This window comes from Bolinopsis microptera, chromosome 8, assembly GCF_026151205.1.
Source record: "Bolinopsis microptera isolate Bmic1 chromosome 8, MBARI_Bmic_1.0, whole genome shotgun sequence".
NCBI lineage: Eukaryota > Metazoa > Ctenophora > Tentaculata > Lobata > Bolinopsidae > Bolinopsis > Bolinopsis microptera.
The window spans coordinates 5086020-5102341 of NC_087079.1; the positions used below are offsets into that span (position 1 = coordinate 5086020).

At 39.7% G+C, this 16322-nt stretch overlaps 3 protein-coding genes and 1 long non-coding RNA gene across 17 annotated transcripts in view; 3 read left to right on the forward strand and 1 right to left on the reverse strand.

The window, feature by feature from the left end:
• The window catches only part of LOC134819296 (rho GTPase-activating protein 39-like), a 59896-nt gene extending 52879 nt beyond the window's left edge, over positions 1–7017 (forward strand). For all 14 annotated transcript variants that reach the window (XM_063829175.1, XM_063829173.1, XM_063829167.1 and 11 more), the window contains 4 exons: positions 4652–4809; positions 5055–5177; positions 5341–5485; positions 5773–7017. In XM_063829175.1, the coding sequence (XP_063685245.1) occupies positions 4652–4809; positions 5055–5177; positions 5341–5485; positions 5773–5967 (621 nt within the window). In that variant the 3' untranslated portion in view covers positions 5968–7017. The remainder of the gene's footprint in view (positions 1–4651; positions 4810–5054; positions 5178–5340; positions 5486–5772) is intronic.
• A 2560-nt stretch (positions 7018–9577) lies between these two features.
• On the forward strand, positions 9578–14165 carry LOC134820100 (signal peptide, CUB and EGF-like domain-containing protein 2). Its single transcript, XM_063830321.1, has 4 exons — positions 9578–9630; positions 11612–11678; positions 13374–13651; positions 13944–14165. Exons 1-4 carry the CDS (start codon positions 9589–9591, stop codon positions 14163–14165), a joined length of 609 nt encoding a protein of 202 aa, XP_063686391.1. The 5' UTR covers positions 9578–9588.
• On the reverse strand, positions 11941–12821 carry LOC134819757 (uncharacterized). The gene has a single exon (XM_063829894.1). It carries the CDS (start codon positions 12785–12787, stop codon positions 11999–12001), a length of 789 nt encoding a protein of 262 aa, XP_063685964.1. The 5' UTR covers positions 12788–12821; the 3' UTR covers positions 11941–11998.
• Positions 14166–15561: 1396 nt separating the features above from the next.
• On the forward strand, positions 15562–16312 carry LOC134819251 (uncharacterized). Its single transcript, XR_010160739.1, has 3 exons — positions 15562–15665; positions 15893–16092; positions 16249–16312. It is a non-coding gene; the product is annotated as an uncharacterized LOC134819251 (long non-coding RNA).
• The last annotated feature ends 10 nt before the right edge of the window (positions 16313–16322 follow it).

A 16322-nucleotide genomic window follows, 5' to 3' on the forward strand; every position in this document is an offset into this window, starting at 1 on the left:
TAGATGATAGAATGTTGTTAATACTAATTGCTCAAATTATTTCATTTTAATATCACGTGTTCCTAAGTACAGACATACAATTTTATCATGGTGCGATCGTAAGCTGATCTCCATACATTAGTTGCAACCTCTTGGCACAGATATGTGAGCAAAAGAGCTCTAACAATACCATATTAGGAGATGTTGGCCTTATCAATGCAATTATTTTGGAGATAAGTTAACGTTGAGTCACTGCGAAGGAATATAATCCATCGCCACGTGATCAATGTACAGTCCTCGCGTCTCACATGTTGCCATGACGACCCACGAGCCATACCACGTGACCTTATAACTATACTTTGAGTACATCCTACACTTTACTTTATACCAATCGTCACCTTTCAACAACACTCGTTATCACGTGTCACATATACCACTCTGCTATTGGTGGAGGGAAGCCGTACTGTGTTCTGATTGGAGGATAGAAAAAGCCAAAGTTTTATGATTTGACTGCTGCTCGCGTTACACAATAAGAGCTCCAGTCGTGGGTGTTTACCTTGTCAAGTAGTCACAACCGTTACTCTTCTCTCCTGTCACCCTTGTTACGCATATCTGTTACGCCTGCTTGTAACACCTACTCGTAGCACCTGCTTGTTACGCCTCCTGCTCCCCTACCCTCTAACTTCTCTGTCTGCTCCCTCGCTCGTAACTCACGATGAAGCTGACCGGAGTTCTCCGCAACATTAACGCTCGTCCCCCCGGTATTCCCACAATCCTCGCCACCACGCAAGAAGATGAAGATGACCACTACGCTGTACGCCGCTCCTCCCGCAGTGCCAGCATGTCCACTAACCGGCTAGTTGCACGGCGGCACATGTCCGCTAGTAAGCAGTCTCTTAAAGCGGATAAAAGTCCAGAAAGGAGTGGGAATAGTCTAGTTGCGCGGCGTCATATGTCAACCAGTAAGCAGTCCCTTAAAGCGGATAGTAGTCCGGAGAGAAGTGGGAATAGTCCTTGGATCAGGAAGTTTAGTCTGAGACGGAGTTTGAAGCACAGGACTAAATCTAGTGAAAATCTCGCTGCTAAAGAGGTAGGCTGCAATTTATAATATGGAGTTTAAAATATATTATATAATTCGTAAATATATTAATATTATTAATTCGCCGTCTAGAAACGTTACGATTATAATATGGAGTCACTGTAGTACATATTATTAATATTATATAGTAGAGCTATTAATCATTTTTAAGGTGGATTCAAATATATCGGTTACCAATTCCCAGATTCTATATTAATTTGCCTTAAGTTTTCGATTCAGACACCCTCAATCAGTTCACAATTAACCCGTCTTCACCTTGTAAACGATAAAGGTATATTTAACCATTTAAAAAGTCAAATTACAGCAGGAGAGTTTCAATCAATTTAAGTAGAAAAATCCTGACCTTAACGTTCTGACTAGTGACTTCTGACAGTGTTGAAATTTAAAAATACTGAACTCGAGTAAACCTGGAAGGGTGGTGTTAACAAGGAAAGCCATAGTGAACAGTGGACACACGGTGTTCACTTTAACACACAGCAGCTTTTTAGAAAATACAAGGCTTTTTACTTTTTAGAAAATATTTCTCTTTTACTTTCAGTAAAAATACACGCTTAACCATAAATAGAATCTACTATCCCCGCACACCCCAAACAAACTTTCCTCCCTTAACGTTCTGGCCTTTATTTGATGATTCAACACTGAACTCATCGCTGCAAAGGTGTTTAACTGTGTCACTAGTAACATCACACAGCGTCCGTGCTATCATCACTCTATATATACACACAAAGTAAGCCGGCTAACTTTAGCCGGACTATCCTGCGCTACCTTGTCACAGTGTTTGCAGATGTTAGTTGTTACTCAACACAGTGCACTAAATACACAGTGCATTGTAAAATTAGGAACTGAGAAAGTAATGTAAACTGTAAAATTACTTGAACTAATTAAGTAAAAACTAAGAACAAGTGTCCCACAAAACATCGTGTGATTGGACTATTGGTGTAATTGGTGTCTATTACCTGTCCAGGTTGTTTGACATGTAGGGTACATTGGCAGACAGCTCTGAGAAATGAGAAAGTACTATTTTGGGAACCGTGAGAATTGAGAAAGTTGTGAGAACATTTCGAGTTGTCTGGGGTTTCTGTTTCGACCAGTCAGAATCTCGTGCTACTAGAATCAGTCTTTCAGAACGCTCTATTTTGTCCCTTGTTTCTAGAATTAACCAATCAGAACACTGTATTTAGTCCCTTGCTACGAAGATCGACCAATAACATTCCGGATTCTTCCAGGCTTATTGCCAATAACTTGACACGAACTTCAGCTCTCAAAGTCAATAACTTACAATCGCATCCAGTCATACCATCTCGTACATTCGCCAATCACAGCGCTCCATTGCTCATGTTAGCCAATCACAGCGCTCCATTTGCTCATGTTAACAGTGAACAGTGATGAAGTGTGTGTGTGCTGACGTAGGAGCAAGTCTGTTATAGATAAGACATGTCGACCACACCCCTTACAATATCCTTTATTTGCATTTTGCTTACATTATTTTAACGTGTGTTCGTTTATCTAGCTATTTCTAGCTTTAATCATATTGATGTTTAACGTTTTTGCTGTTCCCTGAGCTGATGCGAGGAATCTGACAAATTGAGAAGTTGTCAGTTGGTGTAGTAAACATTTTATCTGTCCAAATTGCTCGGCCAACAATCCTGTACATTCCACATTCCACGATCGATCCTCCTAATTCTCTGTACCTGACTTGCTAAACTTTAAATTATTTGCATTTGGTTGGAGGTTGGTACGATTTGTTTTTACGCGCGTGCGTTCAGTGATTGCTAATTTGATTGATCTAAAGTTTGATTGTTTAATCACTGTCACGTGCTAAAACAAACTTGGCACGATGCCACACACATATCTCCTTCCCTGCTTACACCACTACATCTGTAATCATTTTGACGCATACTATTTTGCAACTTTGCTGAATTTATAAGGATACCGCCAAACTAAATACGTTGCCGGGAATATCGAGTTACATGTAGATACTGGTATAAATACACCATTTAATACTCGGCAATGTTCTGAAGTGCCAAGGATTAAATGTTGCCGCCGTCTGGATAATTATATCGGTTTAGTATATTTAGTTACCTGTTTTGGAGTGGGTGTTTTGATATCGTGTTTCGGTATTTCCATGAATATATTTAATTTGTTCAGCAGGCTCTTTAAATTTTCGTAGCTGTTTATTTTTTGACAAATCTTGAAAGATTTGTGACCAATAGTTTAAATGGCAGTAAACATAACAGGTTAAATTTCTAATATGTCCTGAAATGGTTAAAAAGCTTACATTGTCACATTGAATAACCGACATATTGTTCGAAGTTTAATGCGGTTCAACTCTGCATGTTAAGTTACACTAACTTTAGACAAGGGCACACACTGTGGTCCCTGTCTATAGCGTGAACTTGTAACTGCCTCCTTCATTAATCGTCTGTTTTCGTGTTTTCTTTTGCCGTTTACAGTCTGCTCGTTTTTGGAATCGTTTTTCAGATCGTTCTTAGCATTGTTTTTCGAAATTAGAGATAACCTCTTTTTTAACAGTTCCAATATTTTACATTGTTTATTTTGCACCTCTCACTAATACTCAAAAAGTCATCGAACTTGTATAACGTGACTGACGTTCTAACCTCTTTTCTAGCAATATCAGACAACTCTCCACAGTGACACCACAGTGACACCACCCATCACCACGATGCAGCTACCCTCTATAATAAAGAGCATATACCGTCCGGGTGAGAAGTCCCCCAATGGGATAAAGTCCCCCAACAGTTTCCGTTCAGCTACCTTGCGACTGAACAGGAACAGAGCCACCTCCCTCAAGATCCACCCCGGACACCACAGTAACAGTAACCTCATGTCCCCCACCTCCCCTCTTCTACCAGAGAACAGAGTGTTGGACAGTCTGGCTGTGTCTCCCAGGGCTCCTAGGAGGTGGAACTCCCTCAGAAGGAACAGAAAGAAGAGCCCTCTTCCTGAGAGAAAGGTGCACTTTTTCAGCTGCTTTTAACTTTGGTATACAATTTCTAAGGGCCAGTTTTCAACGGCCTAACAAATTATTTTTGTTAATCGTCCGCGCTTCTAATAGCGATATCTGTGCTGTCTTTTTAAAGTTATGAATTACGGAATCTAGGTGGAGCTGTGAATTCTGCTTACTCCACAGTCAGTACATTATAATAGGAAGCCCATGTTACTCTACAAATTGACATGTTACTCCTGTATGTGACTGTACATGTCACCGTGTGCAAGTCTTGTTATGGATGCCACGTCATTTTCATTAGTAGCTGTCAAATTCTCTACCCAAAGTACCTGTAACAGTTTAACGATGAGATGCTACACTGTTAAAGTAGTGTGAATTACAGTAAAAGCTATGAGAATAAGTGTTACTGGTACAGCTTTGGTCGCTTGTAAATTTGTTATGAAAATGTTTCTCAATTCAGTTGACTTTTTAACTTTATAAGACTTCCTTGACACATTTTTCTCCCAAATAAATCATACCCCTCGCTTACACCCTAATGAATTATCACACCCCAAAAACTGAACATCCCCCCGACAAACTAAAATCTAACACCCTATCCTCCGCAGCAACTCCCGTTCAAGAAGAGCATGTTCGGAGCGACGCTAGAGGAGGTGATGGAGCTCCAGAAGGAAACCCACCCTGACCGTCATCTACCCTGGGTGCTAACTCTTCTAGCTGGCAAAGTTATTGAGTATGGTGGCTTCTCCACTGAGGGGATCTTCAGGTAACTTATTATCAGTTCGTAGATAATAATATATATTAGTAATGTTAGTAATATTTTACGTTATCAGCTCTTAATTTTGGTATGCGATAAAAAGAGCTGTAGGTGAGCTGATACATCCAGCATAACATTCTGATTTTTCATCAAGATTTTTAAATTATTTGCCAAGTTTATCATCTTGTTATTAGATTCAATAAATTGATTAATAAATAATTAGTTAATTAATTAATTAACCTTCTAACCCTCAGAGTGCCAGGAGATATAGACAAGGTGTGTTCTCTGAAAGTATCATTAGACAACGGAGAGTACCTGGCAGAGTTCCCCACTACTGATGCCCCTGTGTGTGCCTCACTTCTCAAGGAGTGGACCAGGTAATATTTAGTTACAGCTTATCAGATAAAATTGTTAAATTATCTTTTATTTTGTTCACAATTCCTTTTTTAAGTCAATTAATTAAAAAATATACAAAAATGTAAGGATTAAAAAATTGATAAATAGCAAAGAGTTTAATAACTAACCCTGATCCCTATTCAGAGAGCTATACGACCCCGCAATTTGCCACGACACCTACCAAAAGTGTTTAGATAACTGTGAAAATGCGACCTTTTGCTCCACTATAGTTTCAGAGCTGCCTGCCATTAACAGACTCGTCGTCACGTTCGTCATCAGGTTCCTTCAGGTACGGTCACGTCATATTACAGTCAATGATATTACAGTCAATGTAGGCAGGAAGATACCCTCAAAGTTTTAAAAACCGTTGACTCTTTTTTAATCGTTTTGAGAGTTTCGATGATTTGAAAGTCAGTTTACAATTTTATTAGGGACAAAGTTTAATTCCATTCGGATTGAGAAAGTAACTTATAAAAATGTATTTGAACTTCGTGTTCGGGTGAACGAAATCACATGAATAAGTATTAATTCTTTAATTGCATAAATAATTCTTAACAAAATCTATTTATCTTGCAGGGTTTCCTAACGGAGGAGACGATAAAGAAGACCAAGATGACAGCAGACAACCTGGCCATGGTGTTTGCCCCTAACCTACTCCGGTGCCCCAGCACGGACCTCCAGGTTGCCATGGACAACTCCAAGTGGGAGATGACTTTTGTCAGGACTCTAATAAACCATTTAGATACCAGTTATATGGAGGGAGTTGTGTGATATTGAGGAGACTTACATTCCTCTCTCAGAGAGCTGGCAGCTAGTTACACATTTCTCACACGTGCAGTTCCACGTGTAGTTTCATAGAACACGTGGACTGCCACGCGCGGCACGTGCTTGTGCGCGCACCACACCGTGAAACCATCAAACACCGTGTGTACGACACGCAGACACAAAAGTTCAGTTTTTAGTTTGATTTGGCGTTTTTTTGACGATCAGCATGTTTCATATTATGTGCATATTAATAGCATATTATGTTCTATCAAATACTTGACGTTCCTCATGTTTTTACAACTACAAGTCTTCCACTTAATCCCTGCTAACATGAGATTTTAGGAAATATTTGAAAACCTGTGGCCACAAAAGGGGTCCGTTTAAATTCCAAAAAGCAAATCACAATTAATTAGACTTTAAGTAGGAAATTAATAGCTTGATGTAACAATTTTTAAGAGAGCTAGTATAAAACTAGATCTAGAAAACCAGATATAACATCTTTTAATTTTGTTTTTTGCATCGAATGTGGCTGATGATTATAAGTAAGTTTGTATTATGTTATGTTGCTTTTTATGATTGTGGTTGTACTATTTTTAGGGTCTTGAACTGTGCTCAATGCCCTTCACTCGATGATTTAAAATCTAAGATATCGATTAAAATGTATCAGGTGAAGGGATGCTGGATATATCTTATTTTTAGGAGTACATAAGCAGAGATAAGATCTCAGTTTGGTTAGATTAATACCTTTTTCGTTAAGAATTGTCTGTTTCAATCATGACTCGTTAGCACACGATGCTTCTTGAAAATGAGTGGTGGATGTCTCATTTCCTATCTGTGCAGCACGTGGTAAAACTTTGTCTATCACATGGTAGAATACTAAACAGAGGCAGTTAATAATGACAACGTTAAACGGTGGTTACTTGTACCGTTTTCAGCTCGTTTCTGGATTGCTTTTACAAATTTGTTAGAGTCGTTACTATATATTTCTGATATTTACTGATTTTGTATTGTAATTTTCACGAAATGAAAGGTACGAATTGTTAATTCATTTTAGAACATGTTTTTTTTCTTCTTGCTAGGCTTTGGCCGGGGATTCTTATAAAAAATACAGTCATGCAAAATTTTATTTGGGCACTTATCAGTGGCGTAACGGTGCATGTTATTGTTGGCGCCCCCGCCGAAAAAGCGCCCCCTCCCCTTTTAGCGCCTCTCCCTAAAATTAGACAAATTGGGTGATTTTATAGGATACGCCAGCAAAATCTCTAAAAAATGTGTTTCTAAAGCAAAACGGTATTTTGCTTGAAAAATGGCGAGCTGGAGGCTAGATTAACGAAAATTCTAATCTGAGGTATCACATATCAGAGATTCTTCAACCAATGAGTTATGTCCAATTTAAGGATAAGACTGGATCTGGAAAAATGGCGAACTAAAGGCCAGTCTATTGTCTTACAGGTTCTAATCAGACGTATCAGAGCTACTTCAGCTAGTGAGTTATGTCTAATTGAAGGTCAAGACTGGATCTGGAGGAGTCATTTTAGGGCCTACGAAATATTTTCCACAGGTATTTTGTCGAGCTGAATATATTACGCCCTTTGAACATCCTCTGTTTGCTTGGATCTCAAAAATGGCGAGCTGGAAGCCAGTCTTACAGGTTCTAATCGGACGTATCAGAGCTACTTCAGCTAGTGAGTTATGTCTAATTGAAGGTCAAGACTGGATCTGGAGGAGTCATTTTAGGGCCTACGAAATATTTTCCACAGGTATTTTGTCGAGCTGAATATATTACGCCCTTTGAACATCCTCTGTTTGCTTGGATCTCAAAAATGGCGAGCTGGAAGCCAGTCTTACAGGTTCTAATCGGACGTATCAGAGCTACTTCAGCTAGTGAGTTATGTCTAATTGAAGGTCAAGACTGGATCTGGAGGAGTCATTTTAGGGCCTACGAAATATTTTCCACAGGTATTTTGTCGAGCTGAATATATTACGCCCTTTGAACATCCTCTGTTTGCTTGGATCTCAAAAATGGCGAGCTGGAGGCCAGTCTTACAGGTTCTAATCGGACGTATCAGAGCTACTTCAGCTAGTGAGTTATGTCTAATTGAAGGTCAATACTGGATCTGGAGAAGTCATTTTAGGGCCTACGAAATATTTTCCACAGGTATTTTGTCGAGCTAAATATATTACGCCCTTTGAGTTTGAACGTCCTCTATTTGCTTGGATCTCAAAAATGGCGAGCTGGAGGCCAGTCTTACAGGTTCTAATCGGACGTATCAGAGCTACTTCAGCTAGTGAGTTATGTCTAATTGAAGGTCAATACTGGATCTGGAGGAGTCATTTTAGGGCTTTCGAAATATTTTCCACAGGTATTTTAACCACCTGACTGATTCGCTTACAATCTGTTCATGGGTAAATTATTAAATAGATTAAGTGAGCACAAAGGTATTGACCAGTACTGGTTGAGTTTTGTGGATATTAATAACAATGCCGACATCATCATATCTGACACAGCCAAAACCTCTTCGAGACATCCTACACAGCACCAGCCTTCTGAACAGCTACACTGCTATAGGGTAGTGACACCACATCTGTGTGTCGTGGTCTATTTCCAAAAGATAAAAGCTGGTGTTCTACGATGGAAATAGGGTCAGAAACAACGCCAAGTGGAAGGAAACTAGGAGATCCTGGGGAAATCCTGCTGGGTCAGTACCACTACCATGATATTGATAGCAGGTACGGTGGAGCCGGAGGGGGTTAGGTACTGCAAAGCAGCCTCTATTTTACCATCGCGATACAGGTGATGGTATTGATTTAGCTCCCTGCGGTGAGCCACCGCTTCCCTCAATTGCCATGTTTGATGCTTTCTCATCAACTTTTAGTGTTCTACTTCATTACATGCCAGTTCGTGTCGAAGCGGCGAAGCGGCGAAGTCCTCCAAATATTGATCGTATGCAATTATTACTTTTTATGTTGAAATTGGTTGCTAAGCTGTATTAGTGTATGTGTTGTGTGTAGCACAGTATAGGTTGTACCTAGCTGCTCGTCTTAGTGGCAAAACAAATATATACGTACTGCACAATTGCAATTGCAAATCCAGAATCAAGAATTATCGCTATAAATTGTTACATTTCTTTGCCATATTTTATCATTTGTGGCTATGAAGTATGAGTATTGACTATATAAAAATCCAGAGATAATCCCACTCCCTCCCTCCTCTATATAATAGACTATAAATCTCTCTTTTGACTTTTAATCCTTTTCTAATTTCTATATCTCGCTCTTTACTGAACCGTCTGGTGATCTTACTGCAGTTTGCTTTAATCGAATTAAAAAGAGCACACTCGACATCTACTCCACCAAGTTTTACAAACAGGATTTACCCAACACAATGGGCATGCCTACGGAGGAACAGCTGGAGATTCACGCTAACAAAGTTAAAGTGGCATTCTAAGAGTGGGCCGTGACATGCTAACTAGGAAAGTAGTAACTACTGCCCGGATCCTTTGTAAGGAGATTGTCACTCTGTCAGAAGAGCCGCGCGTCACGTGCCCCGACAGATGTCTCTTTAACTCAGCTTCAAACCCTTATTCTTAGCTTCATCTCCTGCCTTGCTATCTACGTTTTGCAATCATGATGAGAGCTGTAGCAGTGTGTTTTCTACTCTTCATCCAGGTAAGTTTCTTAAGGTATATCTAGCATGGACTTATATGGTACCGAATACTGATCACTACCGACTCACTTGAATGTGTGCTCATCGGCTAAAAAGGAAGGAGTCCGGTCAAGCCCAATGGAAACTTTTTTTGCCAGAGAGCTCAATTAGATAATTTTTCTGTGTACGGGTATTTGCCTCACAGAATGGCCAAAAAAAAGGAAGGTCTCTCAAAGTCACAAAACACACTTTATTCCAGTTTTTATCTCATAAGAAGCTAAGTTGACACTCATATTTTTCTTCCCGGGGGTTCATTTAATCTCATAACCATTTTTTCTTTGAGAAAAATTGGCCGGAAAATCTTCCTCCAAAAAAACATGCCTCACAGAATGGCCAAATCTGAATTTCTATAATCTTGTTGATGGAGATACTTTTTAAATTTCTATCACCACACGTTCTTAGAAAACCTATTAAGGAATGGGGTAATAACCTAAAACTCACGAAAAAACTGAGCTGTGAAAAATTATTTCACAAAAAAGAAAAAATGCCTGACAAAATGGCAAAAAAAAAAGAAAACGAGAAAATTTTATTTTTCTAAAACCTTTGGCTCTTGTTTCAGGCATGCTGCTGGTATTAATATGCCTTGTTAACACCCCCATATAGGTGAAATTTCTTAGAACTGAATAAAAAGGGCATAATTTCCTACACCAAAAATGGCCATTTTGTGTGGCGTTGTTCATATTCCCTGATTTCATGATTTATAATACCTTCATTCGGCTGTAAAAACACTCCATCTGGGGTGTTATTGTATGATAAATAGCTTGTGAATACTTTAGACTTATGGTTTCATTGAATAAAAGGAGTTTTAAATTTTTGCCATTTTGTGAGGCATATTTTGGCCATTTTGTGAGGTGTTTAGCCATTTTAACATTTTGTTTCTTCCTAAATTGAACAATGTTCGTTTTGTTTGATGAATACTATTCTTTAAACATCTTCTGTCATACTGGTGCCAGAAGTTCTCACCAAAATGCAAACTTAGTTCAAAAATTTGAAAACAAATTTTGTGAGGCATATTTTGGCCATTTTGTGAGGCGTGTAGCCATTTTAGCATTTTTTTCTTCCTATATTGAACAATGTTCGTTCTGTTTGATGAATACTATTCTTTGAACATCTTCTGTCATACTGGTGTCAGAAGTTCTCACCAAAATGTAAACTTAGTTCAAAAATTTGAAAACAAATTTTTCGGTGCTCAAAATTTCTACATAAACAGTCATATTTATGCCAGAAAATGTGGTCCTAGTTAATGATTTCACCACAGGAAGTGTTGCCAGAAGACTTTTGTTTCATATGGTATCCACAAAACCTACCAGTCTTTTATAAAAAATTAGTTACAAAAACATTTACAAATTTGGCCATTCTGTGAGGCTAGCCATTCTGTGAGGCATTTACCCGTACGGTTATAGCTAGTTAGTGAATTAGTAAAAGTCAGGGTTGGGTATATTCACCATTATACTGCAAAGTGCAAGTCAATATTTATGGCTACAAAATTGGGAACACAACGTTTTGACCGGAGGATTAAATTATTGATAACCTTACCTGGGTAGCATAGTGTTCAACCGATATCTTCGCACATGTGTATAACGTTTGGCAGCGTGATTAACAGGTTAAAGGATTAGGGATAGTTCACAAAATGACATAGGACGTCAGTAACAGTCACAAGTGTACAAAATTATTAATTGATATTTTTTGAAGACATTAATGAACGTATTCAGACACAGAAAGTTTAAAGTCAATGTTTAACTTAAATACAAAGGTTGAATACTGATATTGAATACTGTTGTTGAATACTGATGTTGAGTCACATGATGTTGAGTACAGATGTTGAGTAAAGATGTTGAATACTGATGTTGAATACTGATGTTGAATACTGATGTTGAGTAATGATGTTGAGAACAGATGTTGAATACTGATGTTGAGTACTGATGTTGAATAAATTCCACACAGGCTACTGGAAATCGAACCACGTACGATGATATTATGGATCTCCAAGACGGTGACGATTGCCCCAAAGGTATGCCCATTTATTTTGTTTTATTTTTTCTAATTTTTAAGTTGATAAATGGACAAAAAAGTCGAGTAATCAAAATGATTTTGGTTATTTATCAATAAATGTTTTGGACGTTGTTAATTATTTATTTGCTTTTTTCATTGTTAGTAAATTAATTAGTTGGTCAGCATTTTGACCAATAAAATGCTTGTCGCTTTTATTTTTGTTAATTTTAGTGATTTGAAAGTGTGATTATAAAATTAAAAGGAGAAAAAAGAACACGAAATTGAACTATAATTATCGAATAGAAGTCAAAACAAACAATATAATATTCATTCACGAACTCATCCTTGTGGGGCTTTTCCGTACCTAGGTTTCGGGTTCGGGCCAGGATTTGCAACTCCGCCACCTCCGTATCCTCCGGGACCACCGCCACCTCCGTATCCTCCGGGACCACCGCCGTTAGGATTCCAGCCGCTGTTAGCTGAAGGCCAGCCACCGTTCCCACCAGGATTGTAGCCAGAGTATCCACCACTGCCTTGGTAGCCACCTTGAGATTTAACCACCACGATCTGTTTCCCCGAGTAATATTGTACCACGGGATCTTTAGAATAATCCTCATCATCCCCGTCGTCTTTCACTAACACGAGCTCGAATGTGAATGTGCTACCCGGGTAGTTTAGTTGGTTTTGTGGTGGAGCTGGAAGGACTCCAAGTACATTTGAAACGCCTCCTTGACCACCGGGCCACACTGGACCTTGTGGTATTCCAGGGTATCCTCCTTGTATTCCAGGGTATCCTCCTTGTACTCCAGGGTATCCTCCTTGTCCAGGCCACACTGGACCAGGACCTCCAATTCCTGGCTGGCCACCACCATAGCCTTGATTCCAGCCTGGATTACCACCACCGACTCCAGGTTGGCCAACGCCGTAGCCTTGATTCCAGCCTGGGTTACCACCACCGACTCCACCGCCACCGCCGCCGCCACCGCCACCACCACCGCCGCCGCCACCACCGCCGCCTCCTTGTCCTGAGTTTAACTCATCGGGTTTACCATCAATTTTATCGACTGGAATGGCGTGAAGAACAGCCAGGGAAAGGATCAGGATCTGTAAACTCCGCATAACTGCCATGACAACGACAGAATTGATGCAAGAAATGATTTGATGATCTGCTGGTTCAGTGAAAACAGGCTGTTTTCTTAATCCACACGTAGCCAAAACAATTCCGGACTCGGTCAAAACAATGCTTGTTTAACCTTTGTTCGGGTGGGAAGTCAAAACATTTTGAAACTTTCGACTGCTGCAACTAATATTCCAAGTGTTAAAACAACCATCTGCAGAAAAATTGTTCAAATGTACTAAGATTAGAATCAGAGAAATGAGAAACGCAATTCAAATCAAAGCATAAAATAGCTTTACTTTGCATAAAAATTAAAATGGCTTTACTTTTACTTGCGAATGCGAACTTAAAGTTTGCAAAATAAACAGATTGAAATAAAATGTACTAAACAACAAACCTATCATATTTTTATGTGCGCACATCGTGCTGTAAGCTTTGCTCTATAACTATTCGTTAATCGGTTCCCGTTTCACTTTATAGGCGGTACTGGTAGCAGACCCACCATTTTGAATTAAATTGCTGTTCTAAAAATTTTGAAGTTACATAATATTATCTCTCCGAGATTGGCAACATGGCAGATAACAACTACCCCTGCAGGCACATGGTCAGTAGACGGGACCCACTTTATGGGAGCCGACGAATGTGAGCAGTGCTGGGAAGGTCAATACAACAACCAGGAAGCTAACATAGCGTGTGACATGTGCCCTGCCGGTACCTTTTCCCCTGATGTAGGATACTGGGAGTGTGAGAAGTGCCCCCCAGGTCAGATCACTACGGAGAGTGAGAACTGGGAGTGTTTCCCCTGTGGGAGAGGTCAGCACAGTCCGGGAGAGGGTGGTACTACTTGTTTGGACTGTCCTAAAGGAGGATACCAGGTATTTGTTGGGGCAGTCAGACGTAGTTTACAAATCAAGTCACGATTAGTGCCCTGTGACGTCACGATTAGTGCCCTGTGACGTCACGATCAGTGCCCTGTGACGTCACGATTAGTGCCCTGTGACGTCACGATTAGTGCCCTGTGACGTCACGATTAGTGCCCTGTTACGTCACGATTAGTGCCCTGTGACGTCACGATCAGTGCCCTGTGACGTCAGTTTACAGTTGAGTAACCAACATTTGTAACCAGCATTTCTACAAAAACCAGACCCCTGACATTAACATCTCCAGGACGAAGAGGGAGCAGGTACCTGTAAACTATGCCCTGCTGGTACCTCCTCTGCAGAGGCTGCCGTTGAGGCTGCTGACTGTGCAGCCTGTCCTGCCGGCTCCTACTCCCCGGTTGAGGGGTCGGACTGTCTGCTCTGTCCGGTAGAGACGTACGGAGATGTGTCCGGAGCTTCCTCCTGCAAGAGCTGTCCTTCTAACACTGATCACGAAGGTTATTATTAATTAGCTGTGTATATTACTCTGTCATCATTTTAATTTGAGGTGACGAATTAATAAGTTAGAATTTTAGTTAGTGTACTGACTATTTGTTGCACATTTTAACGAATAATGAAAACGGTTTGAATTTGTAACTTATAGCGTATGTTCTGTATTACATTTTCAATTTGAGATACAAATTGAACTTCACATTAAATATTTCTGTAATATGTCACGTATCAAGCCCCTTGTAACACAGCAACTAAATACAACTCACCAGGTGCGACAGAGTGTGGTGCTGCCTCGTGTCCTGAGGGGGAAGTCAGTGTGGATGGAATATGTACACCTTGTCCAGCTGGATCTTTCGCTGAAAATGGTGAGTGGCCACAATCAGATTTCGTTTATAACGCCAATTGCTAATGCTTTTGTTCGAGTTGCCATATCTCTCTTCATCGATAGCAGCTCAAACTGCGACGGACTGTCAGTTTTCAGGATGTTGAAATAAACCACTGCACTGGTGTTTTATAATTTTACCTGCAGAAGCAGAGACCTGTTCGAAATGTGCTAAAGGGGAGTACAGTGACGTTACTGGAGCCAGCAGCTGCAACAAGTGCCCTGTAAAAACTTACGGGGATGTTGAAGGTATGATGTGTTTAATTAGATTACACAGTTGTCATTTTTTATTTTAGTTTTGGGGCCTTTATAACGCCAATCAAAGCTAATTCTCAGGTTCTCGTAAGCCAATTTCGAACAAATTGTAATCTTATCATAGTACTACCAATCTACCATACATGGTACAATCTATACATCGTACAATCTATACATAGTACAATATACCTTTTGATTTGTTTGGAGAGGCGAATCATACACAGTTTAGGCTCTTGAAATCTTCGAATTAAAAATCATCTTGAGAGAACCTCCTGAATAGAAATAAGTTAGGCTCATATTTAGGTAGAAACAAAACAGACTTAAAAACAAGAATCCCAAAAAATTTGTATGTATGGAAAAAAATCTTTTAATTTTAATTTAAATAAAATTTAACGGGACACCAATCATAATAAAACAAAAATACTGACAAAAATTACGGAAGGCAAATAAATTACACAACAAAAATAACTAAACTTATCATCTTATAACTTTTATTCTATTAATCCCCAAAATATTAGTTCTGAATATAGAAATTAATCGATGCTCTTCTCTATCAAGTTCTATTGCTGGACATTTCTTGACAAATGCAACTTTAAAATTAATAAGACTCATGGATTCCGGGTGTTCATATATATATAATAACAATATATACATAATACAATCTACTATACAATAATGTCGTTTCAACCCGAATAGGACTGTCGGTATGTAAGCCGTGCGAAAGTAACGACCAGGAAGGAATGACCGAGTGTGAGAAGGTGGAGTGCCCTGAGGGTCAGGTTCTGAAGGAGGGAGAATGTGTGCCCTGTTCTGCTGGAGAGTACGAGTTTGAGGATGAGTGCCTACCTTGTGCTGCTGGAACGTTCTCTGATAAACCAGGTACTTTTTATTAGGTGTAGTTTTGATTAGCAAACTGGGCTGTAGCCGAGTGTAGTAAGAAAAACTTGGTTCTTGTGTTTATATAATTCTTAGTCCTGACTATCATACCGGTCTTTAGTTAATTTCCATGGTTCATCCTAGTTAACAAGACTCTTACTGCAATTCTACTGAATTACTTTGTTATAAATCTGGACAAAACAATAACTTACATGCACACCATTCCCCAGGTTCCACAACCTGTTCCCTCTGTATCCCCGGTCATTACAGTAACCAGGGAGCTGTGCAGTGTGTCCAGTGTTCAGTTGGCCAGTACCAGGATAAGAGTGGCCAGAGTTACTGTGAGGCATGTGCAGCTGGTTACTATGGAGCTGCTACTGCTGCCAGTAGTTGTATTAAGTGTCACGCTGGCTTCTTTAATAATCAGGAGGTGCGTCTTGTTTAATTATTTAACCAAGGTGATGATGCGTGAAGAGGGTTTAAAGTTTGGTTTCTGATGAGATGAATGTGAAATTACAGAAGGTTCAATACTTTTGTAGCTAACCCCTTGAATCTTGATAGCGAGCACTTTACTCCTCTATCACAGGGCCAGGTGTCGTGTGAGCAGTGTCCCGCTGGAACTATTTCAGAGATCCAGGGTCAGCTCTCCTGCCAGGTGGG

Coding starts and splice junctions, on each gene's coding strand:
- LOC134819757 (XM_063829894.1), bottom strand. CDS start 12,787: ATGGCAGTTATGCGGAGTTTACAGATCCTGATCCTTTCCCTGGCTGTT.
- LOC134820100 (XM_063830321.1), top strand. CDS start 9,589: ATGATGAGAGCTGTAGCAGTGTGTTTTCTACTCTTCATCCAG. Junction 11,679..13,373: donor CGGTGACGATTGCCCCAAAG/GTATGCCCATTT, acceptor CTACCCCTGCAG/GCACATGGTCAGTAGACGGG. Junction 13,652..13,943: donor GTCCTAAAGGAGGATACCAG/GTATTTGTTGGG, acceptor TAACATCTCCAG/GACGAAGAGGGAGCAGGTAC.